This window comes from Lepidochelys kempii, chromosome 1, assembly GCF_965140285.1.
Source record: "Lepidochelys kempii isolate rLepKem1 chromosome 1, rLepKem1.hap1, whole genome shotgun sequence".
Taxonomy (NCBI): domain Eukaryota; kingdom Metazoa; phylum Chordata; order Testudines; family Cheloniidae; genus Lepidochelys; species Lepidochelys kempii.
In genome coordinates this window covers 109,126,982-109,144,452 of record NC_136380.1, presented here as the reverse complement: position 1 = coordinate 109,144,452, position 17,471 = coordinate 109,126,982, and the positions used below count along the sequence as shown (strand labels likewise).

Sequence of the window (17,471 nt, the reverse complement as noted above, 5' to 3'; positions counted from 1 at the left end):
CTCCCACCTCACCGTGCATGGCCACCTGGTTCTTTTATGACTTCCAGACCATCGATGTCATTGACTTTTTCTCTGCTCTCAGTTCTCTCCTCCCTGCTCTGTCTTCCATTGATATGGTTTTTGATTCTCTCAATATTTTCACTCTTTCACTCTCTTTTTGCCACTCTCTCTGTGTCTGCCTTGTCCATCCCCAGTCTAGGCTCACCCCTAACACCCACTTCCTCTGCTCCTGCTCTTTTGCTGCAGTGTGTCTCTGGCAGAAATCCCGAGACCAGGCTGACTTCCTCCACTGTACATTTCTTCTTTCCTCCTTCAGTTCTGACATTTTCCTAGCAAAGCAGCTCTACTTCTCAAACCTGAGTCCTGCACCTGCAGTCTCAGCCATCTTTTCACCACCTTGGACTTCTTCCTCCACCCCCTCCCTTCTCCCGCCCTCATCTCCCTCTCTACTCTGGGTCTCACAGATTTCTTCAAAGAGCAAATTGACAAAATATGACATGACCTTCCCCTTCCCCTCTCCTCACCTTCCCTTCCTCTCCTACCCTCTCTCCTTCTCACAGATACAGAAGTTTCTCAGCTGCTCACCTCTAACTCCTCCAATTCCCCCACATCCCCTCTCCTTATTGCCCTTGCTTCCATTCTCCTCCCCTCCCTTCCCATTCACCTCTCACTCTCCTCTTCCCATACAATACAAGGGTGCTTTAGTCTCTCCCACCTTATCAAAATCCTTGACCCACTTGCCTCTTCAACTATCACCCTGTTCCCTTCTCCCTTTAGTCTCTAAGCTCATAGGACATAATTTTACAATTGCTGTCTGGAATTCCTCTCCTCCTATTCCATCCTAGACCCCTCCAGTTGGGCTTCTGCCTCTTGCACTGCACTGAAACTGCTCTCACCAAAGTCTCTAAAGACCTCTTCCTAGCCAGATGCTCTATCCTCATTGTCCTTGACCTGTCAGCTGCCTTTGACACCATCAACCATATTTTTCTTGAAATCTGCCCTTCCTCAGCTCTCATGACACAGTTCTCTCCTGGTTCACTTCCTACCTCTCTAACTTCTCTTCAGCATGTCCTTTTGAGACTACTCCTTATTCTCCCTCCACAGAGTTCCCTCCTTTGCCCAGGGACCAGAGGTAGAGAGAGAAGAGGAGAGGGCCATCTCACGCACAAACACAAATTCAATCATCATCTTTATGCTGATGACTCTCATCTGCCTCTCCACTCCAGATTGATCTCTTCCTTTCCAAACTAAAAAGTATCGGCCTATGTGACGTTGCCTCTGGGATGTCCATCTGTCAGCTTAAACTCGACATGGCCTAAACACAGCCCTTGCTTGCATCCATTCGAAACATGATCATTTTGCTAGCTCATTGCTTTGCATCCTTTGAGTGGCTCCCCCTTCCCCATCACATCAAATGTAAAACTACATGTCTTCATTTTCTAGGCTCTTCACAGACTGTCCCTCCCACCCCCCCACCATCATCTCTTGTAGGTTATCTAGTTGTCAACTTTCACCTCTGCTCTGACAGCGTCACCAGTTGGCTTCATCACATACTTGTTTAATTTTGAAACTAGCACCTTTGTGCTTTCTAACATGTTAACCCTCACACTTGGGGTGAGCTCCCTGTAAGCAACAACAAAGCCACCTCATTATCCTTCTTAAAATTCTTTGCCATGATGCCTATAAAAAAACCTGACAATGGTTATGCAGCTGGTGTCCTGGGACCCCTGCCTATCATGTTGATCAGTGTTGTCTCACTGGTTCCTCATGCTGCCCTGTCTGTCTGTATCTACCAGTTTTCTCTCATCTTGTACTTAGACTGTAAGCTCTTTGGGCAGGGACAATCCTTTTGTTCTGTATTTGTACAGCACCTAGCGCAATGGGTTCTGAGGCTCAGAGGTGCTACCACAATTCCGTTAATAAATAACTGCAGTATTATTGACATGCAGTATTGGCTGTACCACATTTGACATAATATAGTATATCTAAAACATTTCTAAATACTTAAAACTTAGAATTCCACAGGGTATATTAATGACAGCCTATTTACAATGAGTATACTGCATGGGTTTACTTTGTAAATTCAGTCAATGCATAAGCCTATGTCCCCAGCTGTGCCAGAGTTTTGCTTGGTTCAGTGGAAAGGTGACTTTAAGATATCTGGTTCACAATCCTTTACATCCCCCTCCTCAATCTCTGGGATTTCCATGGTCTGTTTCAACCAATGGTATATCTTGGAGCAGCTTCAACACTGCTTCAAATTTCACTGGCTAGCTGAAAGAACATCACACTCTGGCCCTACCCTACTGCCTCAGCATTCCAGACCCTCCTCCTACGTTGCGGGTGGGGGGTGCTTTGATGAAGTAGTTATTCCATGTTAGGGGAACACTCAGCAGACTACTTAGGGCAGTTTTATGGTACCTACGTGAAAGGTCTACTGTATCACAAGCCAGGATCTAGTCCACAATCCTTTCATCAATGAAAGTTTAAAAAAATATTTAAAGCCATATTTTTGTGTTCACTCCTAGATCAGATTGCTGGATTATTTTCTTTTAGCCATGGAGAGATAACCATGCTAATACTGCTAGATGTTTTGGTATCTTTCAACAAGACTGATCATTAGATACCACTCATTAAGCAGAGACATAGTGGGATTGGACAGAATTGAGATCAGCTGTTTTAGACCATTCTTCTCAGGTAGCTCACAAAGAGTCAAAACAGGCACCTTTTCCCTGACGTCTTCCCATGGAGAAATCACAAATTCTTCATGGTCAGTGTATACATAAGATCTCGAGAGGAGATGATGAGACACTACTGTCTTCAATATAGAACAGCAACATAGGTGCAGGAACTGGGGGTATTGGTGCACCCCCTGGCTTGAAGTAGTGATAACAATCCAAAGACACAGCTTCCCCGTCAGCACCCCCACTATAAAACTTGTTCCAGCTCCACTGACCAGCAATATATAAACGATATCCAGAACCCTGACTCAGCTCTCCCAGTACCTGAGTGAATAGTGCCTGGATGAACAGCTGCTAGCTAAAATGTAACCCAGGCAAGGAAGAAGTGACATTGATAGAAAAAAGGAAGTATCAGGAAGGTAGATGGAGCTAGCAGTTTGCTACTCATCAAAGGAATCAGCTCTGTGATTGTGGCTGAAAGTCCCAGGGCCCTCTATTGGATTCCTCACTGCTCAAAGACAGACAACTAAATAATGATCAGTGTCAGCATTTTAAAAAATCTTTGGCTGGCCAGAAGGCTGCACCCCTTCCTGTCCAATGCGTATCAAGACCAATGGCTCATGTTTGCCACCTTCATACCCAACTATGGACCCAACTATTTAAAATAGTTCAGGAACAAAAGGAACCCTAGCAATGAAGGATGCCTGTTGCTCAAAACTTGAACTATGCAAAATTTCTCTGCTGAAAAATCCAAACCATGAGAAAAAACACAAAACAAACCAACCAGACGTGTGTTCCAGGTTTTGTTATTAATGTTTGAAAATCAGGTGAACACAGCTTTCTCCCTGTGTTTCTTTGTCCTTTTGGCACCCTCCCTCCTGCCCACGTACATACGATCACTCCTCTACATTCTGCTCCCATCATTGAATGCCCATTCCTCTCCCAATCTGACCTATTAACTTGACATGCCAGAAGCCTTGTTAGAAAATGATCAAACAATGACATTTCTGATACCCTAAAATTAAACCTGCTCATTCTCCAAACACCTTACGGCTTGGCAGCATCTTTAGCCACTTACCTGGTGTTCCTGGAGGGCCAGGTGGGCCAGGTAATCCTGGAAGTCCAAGTTTACCATCACTACCAGGTGGACCTGGCTTTGTTGCTAGAAAACCTGGTTCTCCACTAAAACCTTTGGGACCCATTTCCCCACGTAAACCTCTTCTTTCAGAGCCATCTGAAATGGGAACACATCACCCAAGAAATTGAGAATGATCTCTTAAAGATGCTCTCAGATTAAGAGGATAGGCATGCTAGGTTATAGAGGGGAAGCAGGCATAACTACTTCCACCATGTGAGGAAACAATGCAGCTATTCTGTATATAGTGATAATATCACTTTTCATCTGAGCAATTCAAAGCACATTACCAAGGTGGATAGGTATCATTACTCCTGTTTGCAAGTGACTTTGCCCAGAGTCGCACCAGAAGTTAGTGGGAGAAACTGGAATGGAATCCAGGTCTCCTGATTACCAGTTCAGTTCCTTATCCACTACACCACACTGCCTCTTTCAGCACTCTGTGCTCCGTATGTGTCTTCATATGTACTCCTGCCCGCCTCCCCAGAATAATTCTGACTAAAATTGGAGCACAGCGGATTGTTGTGAGTCAATATTTAGATCATGAAATGTCAGAATATTACCAGGAAAGCCATCTGATGAGCCAGGAAGACCAGGAAGGCCAGGATCTCCTTGGTCCCCCAGGTCTCCTGCAGGTCCAGGAACACCTGGCAATCCTGGATCACCTCTTACACCTGAAATACATCCCCATCCCCAGGAATACAGGTTAGTCTGCTGATCTTTGCGACACACACAAGCAGCACTGCATGTTCTCGATTGCTCAGCCAACTATAATTCTTGAAAGATAAATTAGACTATTCAGCTACTTCATTTGGTGACACATTCCAGAAAGTGTTCTATTAGAAGCCGCAGTATTCACAGCAGCACAAGATCCACACACAAATACCTGTAACTTGTCAGACAGAAATGTTTAAGAAGAAGTTAGGTTTGCAGAAGAAAATATTTAAAATTAGCATTATTAAAAGTTACATCATAATATCTGGATTGCCCTATTAAAGTTAACATTAGCAGAAAGTTATCATTTTAAAGAAAACACAAAGGTGAAGAAAAATAAATCTGCATTTACAGTTTCAACAGCTGCATACCTCTACTGTGTATCCCCAGCCACACTTAGCTCTGGGCGGGAAACACCTGCCAGCTGCCACCTGAAACATAGGCCTGCCAGTATGAATACATAAATCCCCAGATTGTGCTTCTCTGAGGATATAGTGGTTAGGGTTCAATCACGCCCATGTTGGGAGTGGTGTGGAGTTTCCTTGCACTAAAGGGGGCAGATTTACTTTCAGAGCTCCCAAGCGTGAAGTGGGAGTACACCTGTGACTATACCCATTCACAGGAGGTGCACTAGGTCACATGGAAGGTTCCCTCCTCTTTTGGTGGGTGCCTTACACTCTAGTGCAGTGCTACTCAAAGTGGTGGTCCGCGGACCGGTGCCGGTCTGTGAGCCATTGGCTGCCAGTCTGCACACACATTGGAAAAAAAAATTGCTGGTCCCCGACATCAGGACAACCAATAACCAAGCCAAATTTTGGGTTTCAGTTGTTGTAAAACAAAACAGCCTTCCTCATCCTTCCGGTCCGAGCCAGGAACTGACTTACTCAGGCCCTGCAGCTCCTTTTATCTGAGCCTGCTGAGCTCTGATCGACTGCTTCCAAGGAGCCTTTCTAGGCAGGTCTGGACGACCCACCTTTACTGTTTCTTTTCTGGGGCAGGATGTGGTAGGACCACAAGGCTTCCAGCAGGGGGCCTCAAAAGTGCCAGTACAGCCCACCACAGTGCAAAAACCAGTTGTGTGCCTGAATTTATAAATGGTTTACTCAGTGAGCTGCTATTCCAGGACAGAATAACTCCTTGTAATTTGGGAGTCTGGGGTAGTCCACTTACAACTTTTAGTGAGGTTATATAGTGTTTCATGTTAGCCATGTAAACGATAATGTATATGTATTTGGGAAGGTTTTTTTAAAGCAGTGTGGAGAAATGTTTATATGTGCAAAGCCTCCCCCGTGCAGAACCTCACATTTGTGTTCGCACCAGTTTTGCTGCCAGAACAATAAAGCAAGCAAGTAGAGAGCTGTGTTTCTATCAGCTCCCTATGTCTGTATCTATCTCCTTCTCTGCTGGGTCCAAATATAACAGTGAGAGACAGAGGTGATGCATAACCGTTAACAGTGGGGGGCACAATTTAAAGGTTCTGGGGGGCATGTGACCGCCCCACGGGTCACCTCTGAATTTAGAACAGAGGTTTTCAAACTGTGGGGCACACCCCTCTAGCGGAGCACAGCGGAAGGTTCGGGAGGGTGGGGAGTGGCTACAACAGGTGGCTTAGGAAGGGAGCCCTACCTCCATCCCCTGACTCCCCTAAGTGGACCACCCAGACTGTGAGGTGAGCCAAGGGGTGGAGATGGCGCTCCTTGCCCAAGTCCCACTGTGTGGTGCCAGCCTGGCCCCGCTGCTGCGGTAAGTCGGGGATGGAGGTGGCACTCCTTCCCTGAACCCTGCTGCTGAGATGAGTCAGGGGGTGGAGGTGGTGGTCCTTCCTCAAGCTCCACCGGGCGGCGCTCGCCTTAGCCACCTGGCATTGTTGCTTACCCCACCCTGGGAAATGTTTCTTCATGCCCTGCCTCCCCGCCCCCAGTTTGAAAACGTCTGTGTAGAAGCTGTTGCTAAACGGAAGGCAGAAATCAGGTAGAGCACATGACCCTGCATTTACACACACACACACACGTCGCCTCTGGTGAGAAACATGTTCCTTTCAGACATTCCTATCTGCCTGGTTATATACAAATTAAGTATTGTATATATCACAGTGGATACCCATCTACAAACTAAGCCACCAACTAATCAAGATTAAGAATTTAACAAGAGGTCAAAAAATCTACAGGAAGGAATACACAGCAGGAGGATGTCCAGTTTATGAATAAAGATCAAAGGACTGTTTTATTATATCAGGGTTTTTTATGGCGCACCCTCGTATCTTTTTACCTACAAGTAAGGTGACAGAGGGCTTGTTTCATGAACCGATTATCACAGCTGTGCTTGGCTGTAATATGCTGGAAGGATTTTGGGTGAGCTTTTGCTCTTATGACATAATAATGTCCTATTTGTTAAGTTTGGGCTCTACTATGCATGTTATGGCTTTACTTTAGATGTAATCTTTTGTTTCCAATACTTCTGCTTGCTATCATATGAATCTCTATTCTTTGTTAAATAAACATATATTTGCTTTTCTAAGTGCTGTGAGTTACGCGGAGCTATGTTGTACAATGTAACTGGTAAACAGTGGGGTACTGTTCCTTAGGGAGCAGAAGATCTGCAGTTCTGTGAGTGGATCAGGGGCTGGGTACTCCAGTGAGTTGCATGGAGGACTTGGAGGTTGGAACGTGCCTATCGTTAACTTGCAGAGGGACAGCGGAGCCCACATGAGCTGTGAGGAAAGTGCTTGTGCTACGTGTGGCTGGTGGTGACCACCTGGCTGGTACAGGCAAGGCTTCCTCATGTTAAGGGCAGGTAGTAGCGAGGTACCCCACAACCCTGGGATCCCTTGGGACGCATCACAGTAGATAAGCCCTTGATTAAGCTCATTTAGGAGCCCAGACTGCAGGAATCTTTCTGAACATTTAGTTTAAAGCTCTGGCTATGGAAAAAATAATCTGTTTCTTTTGGCTGGTCTTCAAGTACACCCATCAGTTGCATTTTAACAGTCTGGAATATTGATTTCACATCAGTCTGTGGCTCACCTCACCTGTCATGTTACCAGTGATTTTTTTTTTTGTTAAATTGTCCATTACTGCATGTAAATGTCACAAAATACTTACTGTAATGTTGGCATTTTCTTAGCTCTCAAGGCTTTGTCTTCACTAGGGGAAAAAAAGGAGTGCTAACATGAGTTAGCAGGTTGAGTTAAAGACTAGTCTAGCATCTTTAACCCAGCCTGCTTACTCATGCGAAAACTACCAGCTGTCCTGTCTTCACTTTGAGATAGCTAACTCGAGCTAAAAACACACCTTTTTTTCCTGAGTGAAGACAAGGCCTAAGAGGGATACGGAATAAGATAACTTCCCTGAAAATAAGATAACTTTACACTATTTGTACGCTATTGTTTGAAATGAGTAACACATATATAGATCAGTTTTACTAAAGGAGCAGAGTTCTTTGCATTTTGCGCTTTTGCTGTGTGGGGAAGATGGAGAAACAAGGATAAACTATCAGCATCACAAGTATTCTGAGCCATGAAGACATACCTTTTCTTCGAATGGGATACTGAGTATAAACAGGTGGTCCTTGAAAACCTCTCTCACCCTGCTCTCCCTGTATAAATAGATAACGAAGCATCAGATACATACTCAGAGTGTGCCTACACCATTTTGTGGTGAGGCACAATTTGAGCATGTGGGTCCGTTGCACGAAGGGCCAGATTTTCAAAAAATATTTAGGTTTCAGAGTAGCAGCCGTGTTAGTCTGTAACTGCAAAAAGAAAAGGAGGACTTGTGGCACCTTAGAGACTAACCAATTTATTTAAGCATAAGCTTTCATGAGCTGTTGCATCCGATGAAGTGAGCTGTAGCTCACGAAAGCTTATGCTCAAATAAATGTGTTAGTCTCTAAGGTGCCACAAGTCCTCCTTTTCTTTTTGTGGATACAGACTAACACGGCTGTTTTTTAAAAAAATATTTAGGCACCATAGCAGCAGATAGGCACCTAATAGAATTTTCAAAGTCCCAATGATTTTGATTTCAATGGGAATTAGGCACTTAACCTGCATACGTACTATAGAAAATCCCACTGGGTGCCTATCTTCATTTCTAGGCACTAAATACCTTTAACATCTGGCCCCATGTTGCCAACAAAATCCTTGCATTTCTCTTCATTCACACCAGCTCTCCACTGGTTCTCCCACTTGTTATTCTCATTCTACTTTTTTCTCATTCATCCATATTCTCCCACTCATCCACTCTCTTCATCAGTTGGGGACAAAGAAAATATTCACACCCCCCCTCCCCATAGTAATACAGTGTCAGTTAAGCACATATTGTGAATTTTTACACCTTCTTCTGAAGTATCTGGTTACCGACAGAGGCCAAGCAGCATAGACAACTGCCTAGTCAATTATGGCAACAAACACTTATATTTTTATTCTAATGAACAGATACAACATAAGCAAAATTATGTCTGGTTTACTAATTCTGACAAATTAAATTAACTTTTAGTGCAGGAAAGTAAAGAAGTACCTTCATTCCTTTAGGACCACTGCTGCCTGGCATGCCATCAAATCCTTGAAAACCCTGAAATATATATCAAAATGCTTGCCTTTTTCTAAATCAGACAAAGAGTGAAAATATTTTGTTACAGGATTTTTCAGCAGGCCAGCTTGTTGCCATTATTTTAATCTGTCACAGCAGTCATTTTAAAAGCATGAGAATGGTGGTTTCCTCTAACACAGTTAAGGTGTGTGAACCATGCAGCAAAGCTGAGAAGTTTGTCACCCTCAGGATTTACTCTTGGGAATAATAATTTAGTTCTACCTTTCAGGTTTTTTCTGTTACATATTTTGTATATTGGGTCAAATCCAAGCCTTGGTACAGCCCTGCCACATAGCCTGGTTGGAGGACTATAGAATGGGCAGGAAATGAAGCTGTTGAGCTCTCAAAAGATCTTGCGATGGGAACCTGCATTCTGGATTGATAAAAAAAAGGGGCAAGGAGAAGGCAAATGGCCCATCCTCTCTAGTCCTTGGAGATAGTGTCATGAAGACAATGCACATGCACAGTGCCTCTTTTACTCTGCAGCACAGTGGGGTTTCCTCCACATGTCGGTCAGCCAGAGAAACTTGTCTAGAATATACCAATGAGCTACACCCTAGAGGTGTCATTGTTATAATAAAGTCATAGTTATACTTAGGTTGTGAGCTCTTGAGGGCAGGAATTGTTTCTTTATCATGTGTTTGTACAGTATCAAGCATCCTGGGGCTGGGGCCTCTAGGTACCACTGCAATACAAAATGCACTACTGTTGCAGATTACATAACTAAACTATCAATATCCGTAAGAATGTTTTATCACAAACATATCTCTACAGAGCATTTTAATTAATTGAATGATTTATTCTTTTAACTGAGACAATGACACCTCCAGGGCTTGCCTATACCAGCTTTCTGGTACATGTCTGAAGTGACTTAAATATGAAGCCTGTGTCAGCAGGGTGCAATATATCGTATCCCATTAGTGTATATTTCAGCTGATGGAGCTGTGCATATGAAAATACCAGGCTTAAGTCTCCTCCCGTATGCATTGGTTTTACACCAGTGTAATTCCATTGACTTCAATGGAATTCTTCCTGATTTATTCAGGTGTAAGGGAGAGAAAAATCAGCACTATTCTATTTTATTTAAAAAAATTTCTAGAACTGAATTCTAGATACAATGTCCACGTGTACTCCAGAAAACAGAAATTCTAAAAAGTTAAAGCATTTAAATAAAATAGTGGCCAGAGCCTCAGCTGTTGTAAGTCACTGTGGATCCACTGATGTTAGAGAAGCTGTGCAATTTACACTAGCTGTGGATCTGAGCCAACATTTTTATATACAGCCTCTAAAACTGAAGAGTGTAGTGAACTCCTGAATAGAGCAGATATTTCAATAATTGGCTTCAGAAAACATTTACACAGTTTTAAAGCATTGCAACACACCACAACACTCTCCAAGATATCACAAACTGACCCCCAGGGATCAAAGATGTTATCCACAATGGAAATATATGTCAAACATTGTCAGAAAACTAACAACTGTTATGCAATAGATGTAAAATCTCTTTCACACTAGGTGGAGCTGTATATCTAAAAAGGAAGCCAGGAGTTTCCTAACTATCTACTGCTTACTTTAAGTACACTGAGAGGATTAAGCTATAGTTCTTCCTTCTCTCAAGGGAGTCAAACAATTAATTTAAAAAAATGTTTTTGCTGCTGAATAACATATTGGGAAACCTACTCCTTCAGATGTCATGATTTACCAGTTATATCTCATTGAAATAAATGTACCCTTTACTAAAATTTTGTCGGGACTCAAACTCTAAAAGGGACAAAAGGGGTCAATAAATGATTCTGACATGGGTGCAGATATCAAGCCTACTTAAGTAAAAGGAAAGAGCCCTTAATGTACATATTATTGACAGTTTTCTCTCTTCTAGACTAGCCGTTTTGACAGTAGTTTAAGAGCCGTGGATTTCACACAAGGATTAGTATTCCTTGCTGCCAAATTCCTTAGCATAATCAAGAAGCACAGAGAAACCATTTATTCCTGTATCCATAGACTTATTTGAATATCTTATGGGCATGGTTTCTAACACTGATAGAAGCAGCCATTTTCTGCACACAAATAAAAAGCACGAGAGCTTCCAGATATGACAACATTTTCTTTTAGATATTATTGAGTGTTTCTATGGACAGAGAATCAGCTAGGATTTTTCTCAGTTTTTCCTCTCTCTCCTTTTGGTTTGTGCTCAGAAATTCAAGATGGCACATGGATCACAGACCTCTAAAACATTTGATGAAAATTATCTAAAGGACAACACATTTCAGTATGGTATAAAAGACGTTACAGAACTCACGTTAGCAATGATGGGAACTGTGAATACACTTCCATAGCTCTCTGAAAACATATTCCTAAATGGCAATACAGGCTTTAATTACCAGACCAATTTCCCCCCCTCACTTTTAAAATAACTGGGATTCCCCAAAGAACAAGGACGTCACCTGGTCCATAAAATCAAGTTGATTGCCGTTGGAGAGTCCAGACAATATTCTGATCTTATTTACAAGGTATAACTGAGATCAGAATTTGATACCTATAGTATGTGTAGAATACACTTTGATTTTCAATTAGTGAGTCTAAATATAAAAGTCAAGCATGGAATATTCCAAAGGGTTACTTATACTGTGCAAAACTGGCTCTTTGTGATGTAATTTGGTAAAATGTTAAATGAATATGCATTTCTTATGTACTGTTATGCCCACTTAAAACTTAAAGTTCTAATGTCTGTTGTGTAGGGCATGTTATTTGTCTGGCACATGTTACATGTTATATAGTGCTGTGTACACTTATAGCATTGTGTAAATAATAAATTAGAATGTATCGCTTAGAATAAACTCTGTATTGATGATATGCTCTGTCATTTTCCAGGATAAAACATGTATTTTTCTATAATCTGAAGATGTCAGTTCCATATGTTAAAAGCAGTGTGCTAGAGACAAAATCTGATTTTTGTGCTAAATACTCACTTTTTCCCCAGCAGCTCCTGGGATGCCATTGATACCAGGTAATCCCTATGAAAGTACAACATCATTTGCAGAATAAAGTGAAACCCTTTTAAAAACTTTTTAAAAAACTGACCATAACAAGAAGAATTTATAGACTCATTTTCTAATAAGTAGATGCACGGTACAAACAGAACAGGCTAATCTCTTTCTTTCTTTCTTTCTTTCTTTCTTTCTTTCTTTCTTTCTTTCTTTCTTTCTTTCTTTCCAAGATGTTGTAAAACCACCATAAGAATGTTATGATTTCTGAGTGTTTTTAGAAATATTTATATTGCCTATGCTTTCCACCATATTTGTTCATTTCAGAAACAGTACAGCGAGGACAAATGATATGGAGCAGCACCAACTGTGTGCTACAAGATCTTTGCACCCAAACAGGTTTATGTTTTCTATTGGGGTGTAGATGAATAAAAACAATAAGAGTGACAGTCAGTATTCCCTTACCCATTAATTTGGCTTTGTGAGGATAAGAAGGGGATGGAGAAATGGAATCCACCCCTGAAACCAGCAAACAGGTCATAGAGTTTCAGCACAGACTTTTATAGTTGCTATAGGATGCAGTATTGGCTATAGACCCCAATATGGAGGGGGTCCAAGTCACTTCATATGCATGTGTGGAGCCAGTGGCTTCTCCCGTTGCCTGTCTCAGTGGCCTCTCCCTCTCCAGTCCCACTAGGCACAGATAGGTTGCACAACCACTCCCACACATAGCTTCTTCACCTCTGACTTGATCTGACGGCCACATAGCGCGTGTTAGATGGCTCTCTGCCCTGGGGTGAATTTCATCTTTAATGAACCACTTACCCTTAGTCCTGGAAACCCTATTATTCCTTCTTCTCCATCTTCTGCTGAATATGCGGGTAAACCCTAGGAAACATTGCAGATGCACTTACATAGACCGTTATGTTTACAGACTGTATATATGAATGTATCTATGAAGAGAAGAGCACTACACTGCATGCAAAGGCTGATAATAAGCACAAGTGAAAACACCATGGCCTGTGTAAACATCAGACCTGACCCTGTAGTTCATACAAGAGCTAAAATTTCCTTAGTTTTGTCTGTTTGCATAATCAGAGTGCTAGGATCAGGCCCTTAGAGAGATGAATCCACCGCCCCATAGCCTTTAAAAAAAAACAACTACTTTTGTAGTTGCTACTCTGAAGAAAACCCAAAGCAACTGTTTGTAACTGTATAACCAGTTAGTTATCTCAGATCTCATCCAAATCCTAGTTTCAAATAGATATTGAGAAAACACAGATACTCCACCATCCAAGTTTAATAAAAATGAGATAGGCATAGGCCTTCTTCACTTCGCTACAGGCATAAATCCAAAGTAATTCTACTGAAGTCAATGAAATTATACCTGTGTAAAACAAGTGTGAAAGCAGATTAGGATTTATAGAGCGTGTAATCGACTGTATACTAAAGGCAACACAGCTCAAATTGCAACCTTCCCCAGGGGTGTCACATACCAGTTGAACAGGAGGGTTGAGAGAATAGAGCCTTACAGAACCCCCTTATGGGAGATCCTCTGGGCTAGTGATTAATTGCTCAAAACTACTCTTTACAACTGCTCAGAAAGTAGGAATGGAGCTAACCAAGAGCAAAACCATCCAGCTAGTCCAGGTTCTGCAGATGAGTTAACAAAACCTCACAGTCTATGGTGTCAAAGACTGCTGACAGCTCTAAATTAAAGGACAAACCACCTGACTATTGTCCACTTGACTACTGAATTCATCAACCAATGAAACCAAAGCTGTACCTATGCTATACCCAGGCTGGAGGGCAGACTGGAAGGGATCAAGAAAATTGCCGTATGTTTAATGGGATTTTAAGGAACGCTATGTACACCAGACATAGTAACATTTAACCTTCAAATTAAAAAATTGGTTGTAAGAAAGGATCTCATTTTAGTTAGCCCATAAAACTTATTGCAATGGGCGTTCCATCCTAAATATCATAGAATCGTAGGCCTGGAAGGGACCTCAATAGGTCATTTAGTCCAGTCCCCTGCACTCAAGGCAGGACTAAGTAATAACTAGACCATCCCTGAAAGGTGTTTGTCTAACCTGCTGTTAAAAATCTCCAGCAATGGATATTCCATAACCCCCCCTAGGAAATTTATTCCAGTGCTTAACCACCGTCACAGTTAGGAAGTTTTTCCTAATGTCCAACCTCAACCTCCCTTGCTGGACTTTAAGCCCATTCCTTCTTGTCCTATTCTCAGAGGTTAAGGAGAACAATTTTACCCTCCTCCTTGTAACAACCTTTTATGTACTTGAAAACTGTTATGTCCCTGCTCAGTCTTTTCTTCTCAGACTAAACAAACCCAAGTTTTTCAATCTTTCCTCATAGGTCATGTTTTCTAGACCTTTAATCATTTTTGTTGCTCTTCTTTGAACTTTCTCCAATTTGCCCATATCTTTCCTGAAATGTGCTGCCCAGAACTGGACACAATACTCCAGCTGAGGCCTAATCAGGGCCATATCGTGGCACGATATGGCCTGCCATGACTCATCAAAGGGGTATGAAGAGAAAAGTTGATACATCCTGTTAAGTTGTTTTATTTCTATCCCATACCATTTCAAAGGTAGAATGTACCAATATTAACCACAGTGCTCGACTTATTTGTCTTTGGTTTTCTTCAATTGACTTACCTGAGTTCCAGGTTCTCCTGTTTCTCCTTTTATTCCCTTTTCACCCTAACAATGAAAAAAAAGAGGAAAGATTACAACCGTTCAAGTATGTTGTGCTTTCCCAAATGCATCAAGTTTTGTAACATGAAACAGCAGGTATTTACCAAGAGAAAAAACATTACTATTGAGTTCTGGTCAATAATATACTTGTCTTATAAAATGCGTGAGTCATAAGTAGTTTTAGTGTTTTTTATTTGATAATTTGTTGGGAAATGCTTTTTGATGTATTTTTTTTCTAAAAGAGATACGTTTCTCCATACTGCTCAGATTGAAAAAATATGCAAGTATCCCCACCTCACAGTACAAGGCTTAAATCAGACTTGTTTATGAGGAGATCAGATTCTGTGGTTATGAGCGCCACAGAAATGCCTGCAAATAAATAGAAATATTCCCAACTCTATCCACTCCAGAGATGAGCTTAGTTTAGACTTTCTCTCTTCCTTCGCCTTATTTGAACTGTGATCAGCCTCCTCCACCTCCTTTTATTTTATTTTTTTCCCTGAGAGCTAAAAGTTATTTTGACATCACATTTTCTTTCCCAACACCATTCACTGTGTTTCCTAAGGCAGTCCAGGGAATGTGATGTGTAACACTTGTTATAAACCCATCTTCAGCACGGATGAGCTACTTCCCAGGAGCAGGCCATTTGCTCATCACTTTGCACGAGGAAATAAATCATCCAGTGGAGCAGTGGCTACGCCACAACCCATTCTACGTTGCTCAGGACTTAACTGCCCCCTGCTGCGTTCCTCCAGGAAAAGGCAGAATGCAGTGCGGAGAGTGGGTGATTCAAAGACCCAGCAAAGATACTTCACATGCTATTCTTCCACTTGATATTATCGATCTCACAGACTATGAGTAACTGCCATGGTGCAGTTACTTCTGCTACGGATGATGGTATTGCAGGGTAAGACCCAAGGAGCTTCTTATGCCAACTGGCAGAGGGCACAGAAGATGCATAAGAGTTATAGGGATCCCCTGGGCGTGTTATTTACATTCTAGTTCACCAAAGAGTGTCATGTAAGGTTTCTACTGAAAGCCTGTGTCACACAGGTCAGAAGTCTATTAGCATACTGAGTCAAATGATAATGAAGAGATTGAAGGGATTTCAGAATGAAAATTAACAGGAAGAGATAAACAGTGGGGAATTGTGGAAAAATTCTATTTTATAAGTGAAGAACAAAAAATTGGTCTGATATATGAGGAGTGCAGAAAGATGCCCTGGTTCCTTCATCAGAGGGAGACAAGTTGCCAGAGGGCTTGATCTTATGAAAGGAGGGTCTCAGCCATCATGGTTGAAAAATGCTGCAGGAAGCACTTTAGGGTAAGCGGTATCTTATTAAACAAGAGGGCATTTTGTTAGTGGAGTTTAGGCTTTAGAATGCATGTTATGATTTTATTTTACACGTAACCCTTTCTTTCCAATATTTCTGTTTGCTATCATATGTATAGTCTTCGGTAAATAAACTTGTAGCTGCATTTTCTATAAAGAAATCTAAGTGCAGTGTTGTTTTCAGGGGAGCTATGTTCTAAGGTGAAACTGGTAAGCTGTGGTGTACTGTTCCTTTCGGAACAGCAGGTCTGGCAATTCTGTGAATGTCCGGAAGATCCGGGGCTGGATGCTTGGAGGACTGAGGGATGGCAGAGCCTTTGGACTGAGAGGGGAGTGTGTGTGTTGCCTGTGGCTGGGAGCGTCAGGGGGCTGACCCCTGGCAGGTACGGACAATGCTCCCTCATGCTAAGGGCAGTGGTGCGAGGTGTCTCACAAACATGGGTGCCCCCAGGAAGAGTCCTAGGGCTGTTTAAAAGAGGCCACCCAGGTCAGAGTTAGAGGGAGAGCTGCCCTAAGCAGGGGATGGAATCATTTTATCAGTTATGGGACTGCAGAGTGGTTACTAATTTAATGAGTTTGGCAGGGGGTCTAGCCATGGGGTGTTGAAGTTTCAAACAAATATCTATATACTACTTAGTCCTTCAGCCCAGGGTGGAGAAACAGTGCCTGAGCCCAGGGTGGAGAAACAGTGCCTGAGCCACCTGACCTCTACTAGTCTCAGATTTGGGACAAAAAACAAAAACAAAACAGATTAGAGGTTGGTGATTGATGCAAAAGGCACCAAATTCAGGGGAGGGCACATCTTCCCTGCGTGCAAAGAGCCATTTATGTGAATAGGCTGTGTCATAAATATAAAGGGAAGGGTAAACCCTTTTGAAATCCCTCCTGGCCAGGGGAAAGCTCCTCTCACCTGTAAAGGGTTAAGAAGCTAAAGGTAACCTCGCTGGCACCTGACCAAAATGACCAATGAGGAGACAAGATACTTTCAAAAGCTGGGAGGAGGGAGAGAAACAAAGGGTCTGTGTGTCTGTCTTTAGTCTGCCTTTGTCGGGGATAGACCAGGAATGGAGTCTTAAAACTTTTAGTAAGTAATCTAGCTAGGTACGTGTTAGATTATGATTTCTTTAAATGGCTGAGAAAAGAACTGTGCTGAATAGAATAACTATTTCTGTCTGTGTATCTTTTTTGTAACTTAAGGTTTTGCCTAGAGGGGTTCTCTATGTTTTGAATCTAATTACCCTGTAAGGTATCTACCATCCTGATTTTACAGGGGGGATTTCTTTATTTCTATTTACTTCTATTTTTATTAAAAGTCTTC

General features: G+C 42.1%; 1 protein-coding gene across 1 annotated transcript in view; it reads right to left on the bottom strand.

The window, feature by feature from the left end:
- The window catches only part of COL4A2 (collagen type IV alpha 2 chain), a 249,308-nt gene that overhangs the window by 68,407 nt on the left and 163,430 nt on the right, over window positions 1-17,471 (bottom strand). Inside the window, exons 14-20 of the mRNA XM_073349678.2 lie at window positions 14,782-14,826; window positions 12,926-12,988; window positions 12,086-12,130; window positions 9,045-9,098; window positions 8,058-8,124; window positions 4,380-4,490; window positions 3,760-3,915 (exon numbers count right to left, since the gene is read on the bottom strand). Of these exons, the coding sequence (XP_073205779.1) occupies window positions 3,760-3,915; window positions 4,380-4,490; window positions 8,058-8,124; window positions 9,045-9,098; window positions 12,086-12,130; window positions 12,926-12,988; window positions 14,782-14,826 (541 nt within the window). The remainder of the gene's footprint in view (window positions 1-3,759; window positions 3,916-4,379; window positions 4,491-8,057; window positions 8,125-9,044; window positions 9,099-12,085; window positions 12,131-12,925; window positions 12,989-14,781; window positions 14,827-17,471) is intronic.